This window comes from Neltuma alba, unplaced genomic scaffold, assembly GCF_004799145.2.
Source record: "Neltuma alba isolate B1F8T4 unplaced genomic scaffold, ASM479914v2 tig00012343_pilon, whole genome shotgun sequence".
Classification (NCBI taxonomy): domain Eukaryota; kingdom Viridiplantae; phylum Streptophyta; class Magnoliopsida; order Fabales; family Fabaceae; genus Neltuma; species Neltuma alba.
Window position 1 is genome coordinate 96767 of NW_021636852.1, and position 19627 is coordinate 116393.

General features: G+C 34.2%; 1 protein-coding gene across 1 annotated transcript; it reads right to left on the bottom strand.

The window, feature by feature from the left end:
* Positions 1-11859: 11859 nt before the first annotated feature.
* On the bottom strand, positions 11860-15914 carry LOC114726185 (sorbitol dehydrogenase-like). Its single transcript, XM_028912756.1, has 6 exons — positions 15703-15914; positions 15503-15570; positions 15127-15363; positions 13319-13609; positions 12655-12842; positions 11860-12227 (listed from the first exon to the last, which is right to left on the bottom strand). The coding sequence occupies exons 1-6, from the start codon at positions 15797-15799 to the stop codon at positions 12035-12037; spliced, it is 1074 nt and encodes a 357-aa protein (XP_028768589.1). The 5' UTR covers positions 15800-15914; the 3' UTR covers positions 11860-12034.
* Between the last annotated feature and the right edge of the window lie 3713 nt (positions 15915-19627).

The following is a 19627-nucleotide window of genomic DNA, read 5'->3' on the forward strand; positions in this document are numbered from 1 at the left end:
TATTCTAAACCCAGTTTACTCCAAACACAAACCATTGATACTGACTTTTGCTTAACCCCATTGAGCCATTCATCATTCTTTTCATATCACACTGGCCAACTTAAGTAAGACCCCATTGCATTTGGTCATCAAGTTTTATGCTTTTTCATTGTTAGGATCTATTTTGTATTACCTTTGTTTAATTCTATCTTAGGATGCTAGCTGTGAAAATAAAAATTAAAAAAATGGGAAAGAAAAAAAAGAGAAGAAAGAAAAAGGCAGTTGAAAAAAAAACAAATTGAAAAAAAGGATATAAAAAAAAAAGAGCCAATAAGCAGCAGAAAAAAGAAATGAAGAAAAAAAAAATTTTGGAAAAGCCCAAGCAAAGAATTATAAACAAGATTATAGCTAGTATCTCATAACTCCAATATTCCAGTAAGAGCTATACATTAGCATTTGCATTCATGGCTTGCGTTGAGGAGTTCATTTGTGAGTTGTTTGTATTCTTTCTATCTTGTTTTTAGCATGCATGCATTCTTGCTCAAGTGGCCAGATTCCATCCTTTAGCCTTTCCAACATTACAACCTTAAGGGAAGTCCTCTTGATGCAAAATTACCTCATGCTACTCAGTGGTGGAGATATTAGAGTTTCGTCAAGCTTATGGTAGGGCCTAGGCTAAAAGAGAATAGTGAAATGACCCTGTAATGGAATGGTGAGGAGAGTGAAACACTTACCAAGAGAATACTTCCACTTTTCCTTGTGCAATTTGCTGAATTAAGATCATTTCCTAGTCTTTTTATTGACAATTTGATTCCTTATTATGCTGGTTTTTCTCTTGAGTACTGGGTTGAGATGAAGAATCATAATTAGATACTATTTCAATTTGTAGCTGGTTGTTGATGAGATTTCAGGAACTATTTGATCATATTTGCCCAGGAGTGCAAAGTGCTAGTGTGGGGGAATTTGATGAACCACATTTTGATCAACTAAATAATGTGATTTCCCATTGAATTTAAATGCTTTCATGTGGAATTAACTTTAGATTTCCAATATTTGATAAGAAATGATGCTGTGAGAATTTGATGTATCATTGCAAGATTAAAAGGGATTTTCTCTAATTCTGGAAGTATTAGTGAAGAATGGACAAAATCTGGAAAGATGTAGGCAAAAATCTTGAATTAGGAGTTAAAACGCAGTGTTTTGAATCTGGTTAAGAGCTAGAATCATGTGTGGTCTAGTGTAGCATTCTATGAGGAAAAACTTTAAGTAAAACGCATAGCTCCATGGCCAGTAAGTTTCAAGAGAGTGACACATGTCCTGGGCTTTAGTAAAACACACAGCCGAAGGTAGGGAAGTTTCACATGTCAAAATACAACATTACAAGCATCTAAATGGTGGATAATGATGTGAGAAGGCGGAGGGAAAATTTAAAAACAGAATGTAGTAAATTTAGAAAAACATATCTGAATACTGAATTCTAGCATTCTCATTCATTCTCTTCTTCTCTTCACTTCTCCAGATTCTCTCAACTTCCATATTCATCTTCTTCATCTTCTTCTCTTCTCTTGCGTTTTGCCATGGAGATTCAGAGGAGATTTGGCCAGATTTCCTCCATCAACATGAGCAACTAAGCCATTGATTCCTGAGGAGCTGTGATGGATCCAGAGCATTGATTGTCAAGGAGATTTCATTTTTCTTGAGTTTGTATTGGTGTTTCAGATTTGGATCTTGTTATAAATCTTTGTTTGAAATTCAGATATATAACTCATCTTAGATTTCATTAGGTTCTGCTACTTCTGAGTTGTGATGTGTTTAGAGGTTATAATTTGCTTTTTCTAAGTAGCTTCAATTCAGTTTCTAATTTGATCAAGTCTGGAACTTAATTTTTGTGATAAATCTGAGGTGAATTGGTTAATCTTCATCTTGGAAATTATCTAATTACATCATTAGAGTTGATTACAGACCTACTGTTTGATGAATTGCCTAAGAGAAATAGAAATCTGATTTTAGGTTGCAAGGAAGGTGAAATCACAAATCCAAGGGAATTCACTTCATTGATATCTATTTCAAACTCTTTCCTGCATCTTATTCTTCTCTCATTCCTTTTGAAAATCAGTTTTCATAAATAACAATTCATGAAAGAAACTAATTCCAGAAGCTACCTCTTTCTCTGTTAGTTTAATTTGTAACTTCTAATTAGTTTAATTCTAAAAGACATTAAGGCTCCTTGAGACTGACCTCTAATTGACTCATCTCCTACCTAATCTAGAGTATTAAATTTGGCCTTTGAACGACAAGAGATCAGGTATAATCTATCCTATTTCTGATAGCCAGTGGATTAGTCCAGTTCATGTACTTCTAAAAAAGACTGGTATTACTGTTATTCATAATGATGAAGGTGAACTTATTCCAACTAGAGTCCAGAATAGTTGGAGGGTATGTATTGGTTATAGGAAGTTGAATTCTGTGACCAGAAAAGATCATTACCCCCTTCCCTTCATAGATCAATTGCTTAAAAGATTGGCTGGTAGATCCCATTATTGCTTTTTGGATGGTTTTTCTGGATATTTTTAAATTTCTATTGCACCTAAGGATCAAGATGAGACCACATTCACATGTCCATTTGGATATAGATGCATGCTGTTTGGCTTATGTAATGCACCTGGTACTTTTTAGTGTTCATGGTTTTTGTATTTTCTGATTATCTTGAACATTGCATGGAAGTATTTATGGATGATTTCACTGTCTATGGTGATTCTTTTGATGCATGCTTAGCTAGATTGGATAGGGTTTTGGAAATATGCATTGAATATAATCTTGTGCTAAATTTTGAGAAATGTCATTTTATGGTTAAGAAAGGCATTGCTTTCAGATATCTTGTTTCACATAATAGTATTGAGGTTGATAAAGCCAAAATTGACATTATTTTGTCTCTTCCATATCCCTCTTGTGTGAAAGATGTGTGCTCTTTTCTTGGACATGCTGGATTTTACAGGCGATTCATTCAGGACTTCAGTAAATTTGGATTACCATTATCTTGTTTACTGTAGAAAGATGTGGGCTTTATTTTTGATGATGCTTGCAGGTGTGCTTGGAATAAGTTGAAAAAGTAACTCACTACACCTCCTGTCATTCAGCCACCTAATTGGAACCATCTCTTTGAGCTCTTGTGTGATGCTTCGGATTATGCATTGGGTGTAGTTCTTGCTCAGAGAATAGAAAAGTGACAACATATCATAGCATATGCATCACAGACACTGGATGCCACCCAGGCTAATTACACAACTACACAGAAAGAACCTTTTGCAATTGTGTTTGGGCTTGAGAAATTTCGTTCTTACATCCTCCACACAAAAGTGACTGTCTTTACAGATCATTCAGCTATTAAGTACTTATTCAAGAAGCTGGACTCCAAACCCCGCTTGATTAGATGGGTAATGCTGATATAGGAGTTTGATGTGGAGATCTGTGATAAGAGCGGTGTAGATAACATGGTAGCTGATCACTTAAATAGGATTGAGACTCCTGTGGTAACATCTTCTTTACCCTTAGATAATTTTCCTGATAATAGACTTTGTGGTGTTGATATGATTGTTTCGTGGTATGTTGATATTGTTAATTATCTGGCTACATCTGTTTTACCAACTGATATGATAAGCATCAATTAAACAAGTTAAGAGTGATGCTAGGTTCTATATATGGGATGATCCCTACTTGTGGCACATTTGCAATGATCAAGTTATTAGGTGATGCATTCCTAATAGTGAATTTGAATCTGTATTGACATTTTTTCATACTCTTGCTTGTGGAGGGCACTTTAGTACTAAGCGTATTGCTAGGAAGGTTTTAGAAAGTGGGTTATTTTGGCCCACTCTATTCCATAATGGCCACAAGTTTTGTAAGAAGTGTTCTAGGTGCCAATTTGTTGGCAATATCTCTAGGAAGCATGAGATATCTCAACAACTTTTGTTGTTCTGTGAACTTTTTGATGTTTGGGGTATTGATTTCATAGGACTTTTTCCTACTTTGTTTGCTTATATTTACATTTTGCTTGCTATGGATTATGTCTTTTAATAGGTTGAGGCAATTCTCACTCATACTAATGACTCTTCTGTAATAGTTTCTTTTGTCAGGTCTCACATTTTCTGCAAGTTTGGAATTCCAAGAGCTATCATTAGTGATCAAGGTACTCATTTTTGCAATCAAAGTATACAGAGCTTACTTAGCAAGTATGGTGTGATGCATAAGGTGACTACTCCATACCACCCTCAGACAAACGGTTAAGCAGAACTTTCAAACAAAGAAATTAAGCTCATTCTTGAAAAGACAATGCAACCTAACAGAAAGGATTGGAGCAAGAGGCTGGATGATGCACTTTGGGCATATCGTACAACATATTAAAGCCTAATTGGCATGTCTCTATATCAAATTGTCTTCAGTAAAGCTTATCATTTGCTAGTAGAGGTGGAGCATAAGGCATATCAGGCTATCAAAAGATGTTGCCTTGATCTTGCTAGTGCTGGTGTTGAAAGAAAGTCATAATTGCAAGAACTTGAAGAGCTTAGAAGAGAAGCATATGAGAACGCTCAGATTTACAAGGAAAGAACTAAGGCCATCCATGACAAGCTCATCTTGAGAAAGGAGTTTCATATAGGCCAAAAAGTTCTACTTTATGTCTCTAGACTTAAACTCATGCCTGGTAAGCTTTGTTCTAGATGAGAGGGACCTTTCATTATCACTAATGTTTTTCCTTATGGAGCTGTAGAGATTACGAGAGAGGGAGATTAAGAGAAAGCCAACTGGAAGATGCTTCACAGTCAATGGTCATCACTTGAAGCCTTACTACAAGAGATTTTCTGCCCAAGACGTAGAGGTTATCACACTACGAGACGCCACATAGCCCTAGTTTGTAAAAACTCCTTCTCTAATACATTATAAAGCTTGATATAAAACCTACTATGGTAGAAAAAGGAAAACCGTTATGACAATCCACTATAATAGAAAAGAATTTCGCATACATTTAAAACTAACATCGAAACCTGTGGGCTGAAATCTCAACAAATCTGTTGCAAGCAACCAAATCATTCATTAAAATCTACTGGGCCTCCAAGCCTCTGGCCTAGATAACAAAAGATATCAACATAAGCCTATCGAATTGTTTTCCAACAATGTAAATCAAAGTTTCATAAAACACAATAAGTGGCCTCCAGCCAACCAGAGAAGGAATCGAAAGGGTCTCTGTTTTACACCACTATTGTATCAACAAAATATTTCCAAAAAGGCCCTATGAGTGGTAATATACAATCCAACAATACATAAAGCACAGGCCAGAGGCATTACAGCTAACTAAGCTCAAGCCTCCGCGTCCCTTTCCGACGGCGTACGTCTAGAAACTTCACCTAAAAACATTATAACCACGGGGTGAGATAGAAGTCCCAGTAACCAACATTCCAATACAGAGTACAGACGAATAGGTGCTCGTGAGGTGTCAAGTGGGGACAGTTATATGTAAAACTGTAAGTGATAGCCACAAAGAACCATGCAAGTGCAATGATGCAACCCATCAACATATCCCTCACTTTGGGAGATTTCAAAGAGCCGAACCCAGCCTATCTCTCATTGTGGAAGACGTAAGAAGCCACAAGGGCCTATCCCTCACTATGAGGGACGTAAGGAGTCACAAGGGCCTATCCCTCACTAAGGAGCCAACCATCATACATTAATGGAGGCCTTACCACGTGGTAGTAACTATGCAATCTCTCACCAATCCCAACACATGCATCATGCTCAAACATCTTTACCAAAGAGTAAATATACCATTCCATAAGTAATTTCAATCAGTGGCATATCTTTCAGTAAATTCCCAATGCATTAAGTATTGTACAAAAACCCCACAAGAAAACTCTCCCTTTTTGATATACAAAAATACATTTAGAACACCAGTTATTACTCGATGCACAAAACATAAATCCACTCACAGTACCATAACAGCATGTACAAAAGATTGGAAAGTGGTTACCTCTCGCCTGAGCAAGGAATAACAAAAACACCATGATGCCCTGTGCACCAACAAATACTCACAACAGGTCTACACAAGCACACAAACACACAACCACCATGTATTAGCTTTCAAACTAATAAAATAGTCAACATAACACTTGGCGACTCAAAATTCCTAGCCTCAACCAAAACTCTATCCAACTCACAAGGGCCAAAAGTCATCACAATAATACTCCAAAACCACAAGAGACTAATAATACTCTAGCTTCCCTTCCAAAACCTCAATTGAATTCAAACACTCAAATCCCTCTCTAGAAATTCATCACCCAAACATCCAATTAGAACAAAATCAAGTCCTACTAATATTCTAAACAGATTAAACATCCAATTTAACCTTCCTTAACATAACCCAATTCACAAAACTCAATTTCAACCACTACATTATCATCCTCAATCATAAACCTCCATTTTTATAAACCCCAAATTCCCAAAACTTCAAAATCTCCAAATTCAAGAAAACTACACCGATTAAATACTTAGACTAGCCCATAACAATCATTTAAACTCAAAACAATCAGTCAAACACATTAATTTCATCAGAAACTAGAGAGCTCTAGGATTCCTCTACAAAATCCTCAAAAATCCCAAGAGAAAGAGTAGATTAGAGGTTAGATTCACTTACTTGAGGCAATGGACCCTTAGAAACACCTTCCCCAAGCTAAAAACGCGAGGCCCTAGCAGAGCTCCAACTCCTACCTTTAAAAAATCTGATTTTCGCATATCAGACCCCTCCTTCGGATTTAAAGACACGACCTTTTCATCGTGGTGAACCCAGTAATTGGTCGCGAATAACTAATCCCGAGAGGGATTTTCTAACCTAGAGACCCAAGTTCGTCATGGCCAAAAACCCATTTCGTCACTGTGATAACTTTTTTCCGAGAGGAACTCTTGCTCACCTGACACCTTTCATCATGACTCCCCCTTAACTTAGTCGTGATGAAAACCCATTCCTGAAAGTAAGCTCTCCCAAAACTCTCTGCTTTGCCTTGACGAAGTTTCACTTTGTCGCGACTAACAAATTCTGAGAGGGATTTGTTCACCTGCTCCTCCAACTCACTTTGATCCCAAACTAGACACCAAGATTCAAATTTAAACACTAATTATCCTCAAAAATCAGAGTTAAAGGGCTATTAAAACTTAGGATGTTGCACTGTTGTATTCCTTCCCTTTACTCTTTTTGCTTTGGATTGTCATATTATTGAGCTGGGCTGTGGTGGATACTACTTATTTTTGTGATTTTCCCTATGTGTTGTGCATTGAGGATAATACATTATTTAAGTGTGGGGGAGGGATTTCATTCTTTTAGTTTTTTTCCTATGTTTTTACTTTTGTTTTAGTTTCCTCTTTAAAAAAAACTAAAAAAAAATGTTTTGTTTTGTTTTGAATGTGAAGATTACAAGTTTGAAGTGATTCAAGTATGATACATTCTTGATTTGAAAAGTGATTGATCATGTCTTGAGTGGATAAACTAAATGGCAATGGATTTGACTTAGGTGAATGTAAGCTAGTAATCATGTACCTAGTGAGGTTTTGAGCCTGATGCATTTCTTCTTTTCATGTGTGTATACTCTTATCTCTTTTCTCGATCTAGAACTTGATTTGAATCTTGTTTGAGACCACGTTTGTGCATCTGCATTCATAAAGATGATAAAGGCATTCATTTCTATTTTTCTAGTTAAATAAGCCAAAAGTCTACCCTTTTCATGCATTTATCTTTTGTTTAACCCCTTTTAAGCCTTCATCATTTTTTTTTTTCCTTAACCCATAGCCAAAAAAAAAAATCCTACCCTTTCTGAATATCTTAGGAGTTGCAGAGTACTAAATTACATGTGCTTGGGATGGAAGAACACATTTAGAGTCATGGTTTGGGTTAATTTGAAAGAAAAAAAAGAAAAGGAAAAAAAGAATATGTAATAAGATTCCGCTCCTCTAGTTTAAGCTGTGCTTAGTAACCGAGGATCTTCGTCACCAATGTCGATCTTCGTGTCAAACAGCCATTAAGGGCTATGAGCGTGCTAGTAGCATCTTAGTGTCAATAAGTTATCCGTGCTTGAGTAACCGGGCCTTTGTATCACTAATATGAAGGTTCACGTCAAAAGAGCATATACATAACGGCTTAAGAAAGTAAAAAAGAAAAAAGGAAGTGGAAAAGAAGAAGAAGAAGAAGAAGAAGAATGACCCAATTCAAGTTTAATTTAGTTTCTTGCATTCCATTATATCTTTTCAATAGTTCTCTTCATTTCCTAAGATGTTCAACTTTAGTTTCCCAAACACTATATCCTTTCTTTCTTTACCTTAGACCTATTACAACCTAATAAAAGTCCTTTTGATTTATACTTGTGATTGCTTTATGATTGGTGAAGAATTTAGATTCTTGTTAAGCCTATGGAAAGAGGATTGGATAGGATGGTTTTGAGTGTAAACATAAGCCAATACACTCTTGAGTGATGAGTGACATATACATTAAACTTGGTGAGGGATTTCTGACTCAGATTCCCTTTTGTCAAGTAAATTGCCTTGATGTTTGTTTTCTTGATTCATGAGAAGATTACTTGGATAAGAAAGATGTTGAATCCTTTGGTTTGCTTTTTGCTTGTGATTGGAACATTAACTTTTGTTTGATTGTCTATTCTTTTACTACTCTTTGGTCTTCATTTGCTTTGCCTAGGAGTGTAAAGGCTACGTGTGGGGGAATTGATAAAGCCTAATTTTTATACATTTTATCCCACATTAATTCAGGATTTAAATGATAATTTTGGGTTTAAATGGATTTTTATGTATTATTGAATTAATTGGTTGATTTTTGGATTTTGCATAAAAATTGAGATTTTGGATTAAAAATATAAATATTATGTGATTTCCTATTTTTACTTGGAATTAATTTTTCCTATTTCTTTGGAAACAAGTCTTATATTTTTAGAAAGATTATTTTTAGAAAGTTTTGCAATTTCTTGCCTAATTTTTGTGCATATCTAATATTTAATTTTGATATAGATTATATTATATTTGAATATAATCTACATTAATGGATGCATTTGAATTCTTGTAGGTCAAAAAAGAGCATATAGGGAGCCCAATGGTACAAGATTGTTTCTTGGAATTTAAACACAATATAATGGTTAATATCAAGTGGGTCAATTAATTACTAATGGGTTTGAGCTTTGAATCCACAAAAAATTTTCTCTTCTCCCATTAAAATATTCCCCTCATTCCATATAGAAAATTCACACCGAAGATCACTTTTTCCTTCTCCATTCAGCTGCATGGACACCATTTAACATCAATTCTCTTCTTTCACCGTGATCCCTCAAGCCTGATGCCTTGCACCATATCTTCCTTCATCCCATTTTCACAATACACTACCATCTCTCACCATTATCAATTCACTTCACGTATACAAAGCCATTAGTCATCATCATCCATTCAACTAATTCCCTTCCTTAGACACACATTCACCTACACCACCCTTCATCATTCACAAGTCATCATGACCGTGAGTTTCATGGAGCTTGGAGGGAAGATCAATTTGATGGCAGCTTGAGCTTGCATAGGAGACAACTTGGAAGGAGCATGGAGGAAACTTGAACCTTGGGCTACTATTTGAAGACCACAAGGGAGTGATATTCCATTTATCTTTTTAATTCAAGGACTTAAGATTATTTAATTTTAAACAATTTTGAGTTGTAATTTTGTGAGACAATTTAGTTCTAAATTGTCATTTTTATTCTTGGATTGGATTGATATTTGGAATTTATTTGTGTTGAGACATTTGATGGAATTTATGTTTATGAACTTTTGTATTATTAATTGAATTTATAATTGAGTTTTCATTATGAATTTAATTATCAATGTGGTTTGAATTGCAAAATTTAGGTTCTTTTGCCTTTTAATTGTTTAATTAAGTTGGTTAATTGTCAAATTGTTTAATTGGATAATTTCAAACATAATTTTCAGAATTAATTTAAGTTATTTTCATTGGTTTTAGTAAGCTTAATTAACCAACCTTATACTGTTATAAGTTTTCTAATAGTTTAAGGGTTTTTGAAATTAAGGGTTCCCTTTGTTTCAAATAGGTGATTAAATTTATTAATTCTACTCTCTTATCACTTTCCTTTGGTCTAATTAATTGATTAAGGTTATGAAGGTTAAATCCATGCTAATCCTAAGTTGTCCCCTCTACCTTACTTGAAGAGAAACTTCTCAATTTTTACTTGTTAATTTTTTTTTGCTCTTTAGTCAATTTTCCTTATTTATCATTTTAATTTTTTCTTCAAAAAAAATCCCCCCAAAAATTACATTGTATTTATTTAGTTTAATTTAATTTTCATATAGATTTTAGGACATTTGCATCTTGCATTTAGAATTAGAATTTTACATTTTAGTTTAGGTCCAATTTTTTTTTATCACCTAAATTTTTACCTAAAAAGACCCATAACTTGCTCCTTAGAAGTAATGACTTAGGTTGATCATAAACTACAAATTAATTAGGACGTAGTTTAATTAAGTGCTTTAATGACAGATGCATCATCAAGGTATCAGAAGGTCAGCAACATTATCTGGGCATAAAAATGCCCCTTGACTCGGTTGCGTCTTGCGTGGCTTGTTAGCGTGGAGGATGGTATCTTGCTCCAAATGCAGTACGAGAGAGAGCCTGAGAGAATCATATATATGTGTTATGTGTTTATCGTTAATTACTATAATAAGTAATAAATTGTCTCAATGTGTGCTTATTTAATTTTGTCAAAAAAATATCATGGTATTTCATATTTATAATCTTTAAAATAAAATAATATTTTTCTGTTGGTAAAAAAATTCATTTTTTACATAAACATTTTTAATCTCATATTTTATAAATATATATAGATATTAATTATTTATTAATTATATTTTCTTATATATTATTAATTATGTTGGTAAAAAAATATTATTAACAATTTTATTGCTTTAAATTAAAATATATTATAAAATCTATATTTTATGTAATTATCATATTAACTTATGTCTTTTTTAGTAATTTGCACATGTAAAAAGTGTTTCTAATAACAACTATCCAAACATTCTCACTTTATTATAATTACTTTTTCACAAAATCTATTCTTCACAAAAGCTATTCTCTCAAATTCTATTTTTCAAAAATTATTGATTTGGTTTCATCCAAACACCTCCTAAACATCTGCAATCAATATTGGGAGTCAATTCTCCGTTAAATTCCTGATTATGTGTGATACGGTTGTGTTATTATTGCTCCCTATCTTCTAAGCTAGCATCACGGTTCTGTATTCTTATTTGATTGAGATTCTATACCTATTTATACACCGTACATATCAGAATACGGAAATTTCAAAAATTTTATCAATCTATTTGGAAAAAATTATGAAAAATGCACCACACAATTGTCAAATCATACCAGCCACATATATATATACATATACCATATTTTAATGGAAATTTGGTTATCTGCCTATAGATTTTTAATCCCCCTTAATAACAAACATAATTGCGTTGGCTCCCCCCCCCCCTTCTTATTTTTAAATTTTTCGTAAATAATTTTCTGTCATTCTATATCTAATATGTGAATTCTACGTTATATGAATTAATATAATAATATATTTAGGTCAAAAAGTACAAGCTTTAATACACACGTCAAAATTGGCTTGAAAAAACACACAAACATCATTAAATATGATTATTATTTATTAAAGGAAAAGGCCTCATAATGCTACGCACATCTTTTAAATCTTTCTTATTTACAAGGTTGCGAGTTTTAAGCATGACGGATATATGAGTTTCTTCCATTCAACGAGAGATAAAAAAAACCAGTTAAAATTTTTTATTAGTAAAAAAGGGGTTGAATTTGTTTATCATTATACCATCAAGAATACTCAAAGGCTAATTTTTTTGATTTATTGAAATTACAAAAAATCTTAGCAAATTGTTTCTTATATTTGATAACAATGGGAGTGTGCCTTTGGCTGCTGTTTATGCAGTTTCGTAGCTATAGGTTGAACATAACCTTGATAGTATTGCCACCACGGGCACTGGTTTCAAAGGCCTCTTCAACCTCCTTCTGAGAGAACCTAAACCTGTGAGTTATAAGGGGCTTCACATCTATCTTCCCACTCCTCAAAAACTCCAGACACAGAGGCCATGTGTTCTTGTAACGGAAAATCCCAATCACATCAACTTCCCTGTATTTTGAACCATACAATTACTCATTTAAAAATATATATAATGCAGAGTAAGGGAATGCTGGTTATGCTGCCAAGTCTACAATTACAGGAAGCTTCGGGGTTTACTACTAATGAAGCATGAACATGGAAATGCAACAAAAGCTTTTCTTTTCCCCCTTCACCTCTCTTTCCAAACACGCACTCAGAATCTCTAGACAAGTTATACCCTAATGTTCGTATGAGTTTTGAAGTGTAGCATCATGTTTAACTAATTCTCTTGGAGTACATCTTCTCTCTTCTGTACTTACTCTGTAACTTTCAAGTGAGTAACAACCAATATAACAGAAAATCATGTGTCAGCAAAAACTTTTCAAGCAGAAAAGTGATTCTACCATACACAGAGACACACACACACATGTACTCAGACAGAGCACAGTAATTATACCTTGCAGCAGCAGGCGTGAGTGGAACAGTCATTTGAGCCTGTGCCATTCCCACGAGGCACACTTTGCCACCTGCACGGGTAGCACTCAATGCAGTGGTCATAGTTTTGTCGAAGCCTGCACAATCAAAGCTAACATCCACCCTACTTCTCATTGCCTTTTGTATCTCTACAACTTCTTCACTCACTTCCTGCAAAGTCAGTGTGCACTTCAAGCTTGGCTTAGGTGGTGTTCAGTGATAAAGAATGGCATGCCACGACTGAACGAAAGAGAGGATCAGATAACTATTTCTAGTTGCCGGCCTGGTCCAGTTAAAAGCCAATGAAATTTGTGGTTTAAATTAGTATTTGTCTTAATGCATAGATCTGCGGGCATTGAAGGCAAAATCATAACAAGGCCATTAAAGCCAATGGAAGTTGGCCCCGTTAGAGAGGATGCAACCCAAATCCCGTTGGTGAGTAATTTATAAGTATCTTTGTAACCACTTGTTGAACCATGAAGATCATGGGAATATGCCGAAATCTAACTTAAATTTTTGTCTTCCAAACATAAAATCCTAATGAAGTAACAAGTTTATCACAAATTCAACTTTCTTTCTTCATTCTGTTTACCAGGACACATAAAAAAGTTATTAAATGATATGCAGATCAGTTATGACAAGGTTACCTCAATTTTTGCCGAAACTTTAACAGTCTCATCTGCACCAAGAGATTCTGCAACAGATAAACGATGCTCATCCACGTCCACAATGATGATCCTGGGTGCCCCAAAAGCACGAGCTGAGAGCATTGTGACAAGTCCAATTGGTCCTGCTCCCATGATCAACACATTTGTTTCTGGTCCAATATTAGCCCGGCGACACGCATGAACACCAACGCTCAAAGGTTCACACATTGCCCCCTCCTCCAAGCTCACGTTGTCTGGCAATTTGAAACATAGGTTTGCAGGATGCACTATCTGTCAAAAGGAAAGGCGCAACTCAACATGGGTTTTTTGCAGGATGCACTATCTGTCAAAAGAAAAGGGGCAACTCAACATGGGTTTGTATTGGAGTAAACGTATTTCACCTCATACAGCACATAGACACACAAGCAAGGTGAGGACTTATTACATGATCTTCACTTTTTCATTCAGTCTTAATTGAAACTGTGATTATGATCCTCTTACACAAGTTAAGATAATATGTGCTTTTGAACTATAGGATAACCTGTAATCAAATAAGCAGAAAGAAAATGAAGAACATCAGAAAAACATGAAAAGAAGAATGAAGTTCTTCTCGTGTATATTCCATTTATATAGATACAAATCATTCTTTCCTCTTCCATCCTATAAAATATTTTGACATGCGCCAAAACTCAAACAATGAAAGTTTTTCTATATATTTAAAATAAATATCCTTATCTTTTTAGTATAAGCTGATTCACCTGCTAAAATTATGGAATAAAGCTGCACTAATTTACTAACCACTAGTTACACTCCTCCTTATCTGTGCATTGATTTGAGCTTTTCAACCTCACCTGGGGCAATTATTTTATATGAATATCAGGACAACAACGCTAGCATAATCACCTATCTTCCTTTTCTGTTTTCCTAAGGAAGTGATACTTAATTTTAATGTACTATAACTATATTTTTCCCTGGAGTCATTTGCTGACTTGTGGTTACATAGTGGCGTTGTTGCTTCCTTTGATGCAGACTTCAATCAACCTGCCACTGCATTAACTATAGTGCTTAAGTCAAAGCATGTTCAGCTGCTATGAACTCTTCTTTGGCTCTGGCTTGAGCCACTTTATCCTGCTTTCTAGTGATCCAGCATACATTCTTCAGGTAAAGGTGAAGAATAGCCTAATGTCCGTTCATATCAGCAGCATTTCAATATGTATGCATAATATTGAGCCTTATGGCTCTGAAATATAGCAAGCATCCTAGCCATAACACTTACATAGAAGTTAGCATCAGTTATAGTAGCTTCATCATCTTAACACAGCTATCCTTTTTGACAAGGTGGAGTACTTCCTGAAATTCTACCAGTGTGCTTCCTCTGGTTTATGAGGATTTCTTTTTTTCCAATAGAAGAGCTTACCATGTCAAGAAAGTAAAATGGAAAAGTTCCCAATAGATCAAATCATGAGATCAGTTAAACGGAAAAGAACTGTCAAAGAATCAAGTGAAACACAGCTACCATTAATAAGGATATGGGATCAAATCATGAATAATTCAAGGGTCCACCACCAAACACAAATCTAATAAATAACCAGACATGTTGTCTTTCTTCTCGACTAGGCATAGAATCATCAAAGCATGTCTTCCTCAGTTGGAACTGACGAGGAACATTGACATCAATGTCAATGAATTTTGAATGCAAAATATAAAATCCACAGCAATCACAAGCAATAATAGAGATCATTCCAGAGATCTGGCGCGAGAGGCCCCATCTAGTTAGTGAAAGAACTATGCTTTGATATGCTTCAAACCTGATTAGCAAGAGAACCATGAACTGGTGGACTAGCAAAGAACTTCATATTGGGGCACAAGTTATATCGACCTTGTTTGCAGAGGTCACAATGTGAGCAGCTAATTCCAGGTTCAATTGCCACAAGGTCACCAGGTACCACATTCTTTACTTCACTGCCAACTTCTTCTATGATCCCTGCACACTCATGGCCCATTACCATGGGTTCTTTCATTACATAATGTGCATTCCTCATTTTCTGCAAAATCAAAGAAAATTGGAACTCATTACTGGTGAGAATATAAATAAATACAAGGGGTATTTTCTGGTCCAGGCAAGGATAAATCATTTTATTAAATATAACTCAGAGGCAAAGCCCAAAAAAAAAGGGTTATCACCTTGAAGTAGTGAACATCACTGCCACAGATACCAACAGCTTTGATTCGAATTCTGGCATCATGGGGGCCTTTTTAATATGCAGTGAGATAGATTGTGAGAAGTAGGAATTCACAGGTAATTGAAGATTACTTTACAGAAAAGAATATCATTCTCAGTGGAAATATTCAGAGCTACTGGTGAGAGGGAGAATTATGGGTACCCAGAGGCGGCAGCTTGAAAGGTTGAATCTTGAGAGTATTTATACTAACAAGCCAAGCAGCCATGTTCTCTTCTTCCTCATGACCTTCATGCGACATCCCACCTTGACCTATTTGCTCTCTGCAACTCTCTCTGTTCTCTCAAGGTTGTATGAAACACAGAAACAGTGAGACGAATGGATAGCATAGAGTGCCACAGCTTGGAATGCGACTATGCGAGTCTCATGCTCCTTTAGATCTTTTGTCTTGCTCTTTTTTTTTTTTTTTTTGGTGATCATTTTGTCTTGCTCTTTGAAATTACATATTTTTTCAGTGATCGGTTAAAGATGAATTTAACTTCCAAGTTACTGTAGTTTTTTTTTTTTTTTTGAAGAAGTCTCTTTCTTCTGGATGATATATCATGCGCAGCCACCGTGTGTTTGAGGATGATTCAGCCGTTCTCATCCATATGACGATGTGATGGGGACTTTCCTTGTCACTGGTCAACTTTGCCCGTTGCCAAAGAGATCAATGCGCACCGCAACTGGCTCGTGATTTTATACATATGACCGTTAAATAAAACGACGTCGTTTAACTAATGTCAAACTAAAACAGATAATTTCTCTTTTTTTTCCCCAGCTGGAAATTTTGACACTTTATATTGAAAAAACGTAGTTATTAATATGAGTAAAATACACTGATTTCCCCTTTATTTAATCGAAACCATAGGGTCTTGTCTTTTATTTTGAAAACTTTTATAAATGCCTTTTGAAATTGAAATATATGTTATATAATGCTAAACTTTTGTTTCCATCATGAACCTTTGACATAAATATTAATTAACAATCACTTAATTACTTATCGTTCCCAAAAAATAATTTTAATATATCTTTGAATTTTTTGTTATGTTATTAAATTGATTAATTGATTAAATTAATTTTATAATTCTAAAATATTATTTTTCTAATAATTTTAAATGTTTAATCTTATTTATTTATACAAACTTACTCATTATATAAACCTCTTGAGCTTCCGAAAAAATATGCCCTAAAAAACGTGAAATGTGAAGTGGTGGCTTATTCGAAAGTGAGGTTATGTTTGAATTCACAGTAAAAAATAGGTTTTTTTTTTTTTTGGGTACAAAAGGAGGTAAAAGAAATAGAAAAAATTGAAACATGGGGGATTGCAATTCCAAGCATCTTTCTTTTTTTTTTTTTTTTTTGTGAACAAAGAGACAAGCCGAAGCTTGGGGCATTCCAAGCATCTTTCTAAACCAGGGTCCTCATGTGTTGAGGCGCCATGCCAAATATAGGGGAAGTCTGTAAGACCATGTTTTGCTAGTGCATCTGCAACTGCAATTTTGTTACCCTCAGGATGAACAAATTGAAGCTTAACTTTCCAAGTGTCAACAATCAAGTCTCTGAATCTCATTTCAAAAACTAGATTTTAGCCCATTCCTCGATCAGGTTCATAAGCACTACGTACAGTCAGCAAGATAGCTTGAGAAACCAATCATCCAGTTTCCATGATGATCTGGAAGAACACGCCCGCACGATGATGCTTTATGAGAATCCAGTTGCTAAGACAACAGGTGAAGGATCATGTGTGGTTTAATGAAAACCATTTTTAAAATTAAAGTCATTTCTCCACTGCCATAATTTCCAAACTACCACACCTCAAGTGAGATCCCAATCACCAGTCATATCAGAACCAAAATTCCCCTTGAGATTCATGTGAACCCAATCAGACAATGACGCTGCATAGAATTGTTTTGAGCTACTGCACGTTTTATGAGTAAATCCCGTAATGTTCTAGTGTAAATATAAGAGTAAAGGTGCATCCAGCATCCTCATTATTTTTTCCAGAAACATTTAATACTATAATCTTATTTTTAGTGCATCGAACACCCTAATTCAATAAAATAACTAAAAGAATAACATCTGGGTGCTGGATGTATCAGAAAAATAAGATTAGGGTGCTAGGTAAACTATTAAAAAAAAAAAATCATCGTACTGGATGCACTTTTACCCTATATACAATCCCTCAATATGTGAAAGACATCCTCTACTCCATTTTGATCCCGATCACATAACCAAGAACATTGAGACCATCGGCTCCCCCACTCATTGGTGGGTAATCGATTCTGAAAAATTTGCCACATGAAGAATCTATTCCATCTCCATATCAGTTTGAGAGTTGGATCATAACGCGCCTCATCACTCTTTTCAATCATATGGTAGACAATTTTAATAGAAAATGCACCACCAAAGTTCCATTCCACATTACTATATCATTATCATGCTCAAGTCTTGGAGGCAATGTTATCAAACTCACGAGTTTAAGTAAACTCGCGAGAAGAATATAAACTCAGATTATAAACTCATAAGAGTTTACTTCTATTAATAAATAATTATTAAAAGTATATAATTAAATAATTAAAATAAGAAGACAATAATTTATTTTAGATATATATCAAATTCAAATCATTAAAATTGAATCCATCAACCAAAGTTATCATAAATTAATAATGAAAGGATAAATTTATCATACAAACTCGTAAAACAAAATTGTAAGAATTTATCTCTTGTTAAAAATTAGCTTAAAAATATTATCATATTGTTAAATACCAATTACAACCATACATATAATCAGTTTATATTTAGTTGATTATGATAAAAATATAAATAAATGTTTAATACCGAGCCAACATACATCTAACAAATGGGATTTGTTTAAATAAATTTAATATTTAGTTCTTTATTTAAATAAATTAAAATTTTTACAATTAAAGTACTTGAACAAATTTTTTTAAAATAAAAAAATTTATACCATTTACAAACTCCAGCATACTAATGTGGGAATACAACTCGTAGACACGCCAAATAACTCGCGATTTTATTGTCCAACTACGATTCCATGCGAGTTTCATCCGAGTTTGCTGACTTCCGATTTTGTTCAAGAATTAACACGATATAGACGCCTAAGCACACAAAAAAGGACGATCCTGCGAGTTAAATCACGTTTTTAACACCATTGTTTGGAGGTATATATAACGGCTGACAGCTTATTTATGATCTCATTTGGAACTAATCTAGCAAGCCGAGTCAAATCCAAGTGCCATTATTTAATCCCTCAGCAACATTTGAATTTTCTCCAGCATCAGTTAGATGTCTCGTGCAAAGATTTGTGATTTTAGTGTCAGAAGAGGGTAAATAGGCTTTTGATGGATACGTCACGCGACGGTGTCTTGAGTGTTTTTCTATTATTAGTTTTTCTTTTGTTGGTTGTTGTCTGTTTTTTTTTTCAATATATTTTAAATGTTTCGGCCGGCCTTTTCATTTGGTTTATTTGGATTTGTTCACATTTTATTTATATTAAATAAAATTGTCTTTTTACCCAAAAAAAAAATTTGTTGCTCTTAGGCGTCAGTGTTAAAAAAAAATGGAGAGAGGAAAACATGACCATGAGATTCTGGAAAAGAGATTTTGAGTAGATCCTGCTTTAATTTGGGGGGGGGGGGGGAGTAGAAGATAAAATTACTCTAAAGAAATCAGTAATTATATGTTTATAAAAGTATCTAAAGAAGGAAAAAAAAATAAAGCACATACATTGGCTGAAGATTTTATTTTATAGTGAACATTTGCAAAAATAAATATTTTCACTTAAAAGTATAAGATTATGAAATGATATAGATTTGAGAATATTATATTAATATGTCAGATTTATAATTTAAAATTTTTAAACACATTTCATTAAACATACAATAATATTAAGAAAATTCTTGTTAATTTTTCAAAAAAAAAATTATAAATATCAAAGTACCAATAATTTTCTTATCCGTATCATATTCCATATTAAGGATATGGTCACACAATAATTAACAATGCACTCATTACTGAACTACCTCTCTAGTCCATTTACTTTCATGAGGTAATGATCACTAAAAAA

Bases quoted from the DNA above. Each gene is read 5' to 3' on its own strand.
- LOC114726185 (XM_028912756.1), bottom strand. From the start codon at position 15,799: ATGTCGCATGAAGGTCATGAGGAAGAAGAGAACATGGCTGCTTGGCTT. The intron at 15,571-15,702 runs GTACCCATAATT...CATATTAAAAAG, and splicing joins TTTCAAGCTGCCGCCTCTGG to GCCCCCATGATGCCAGAATT. The intron at 15,364-15,502 runs GTGATAACCCTT...TTGATTTTGCAG, and splicing joins GTGATGTTCACTACTTCAAG to AAAATGAGGAATGCACATTA.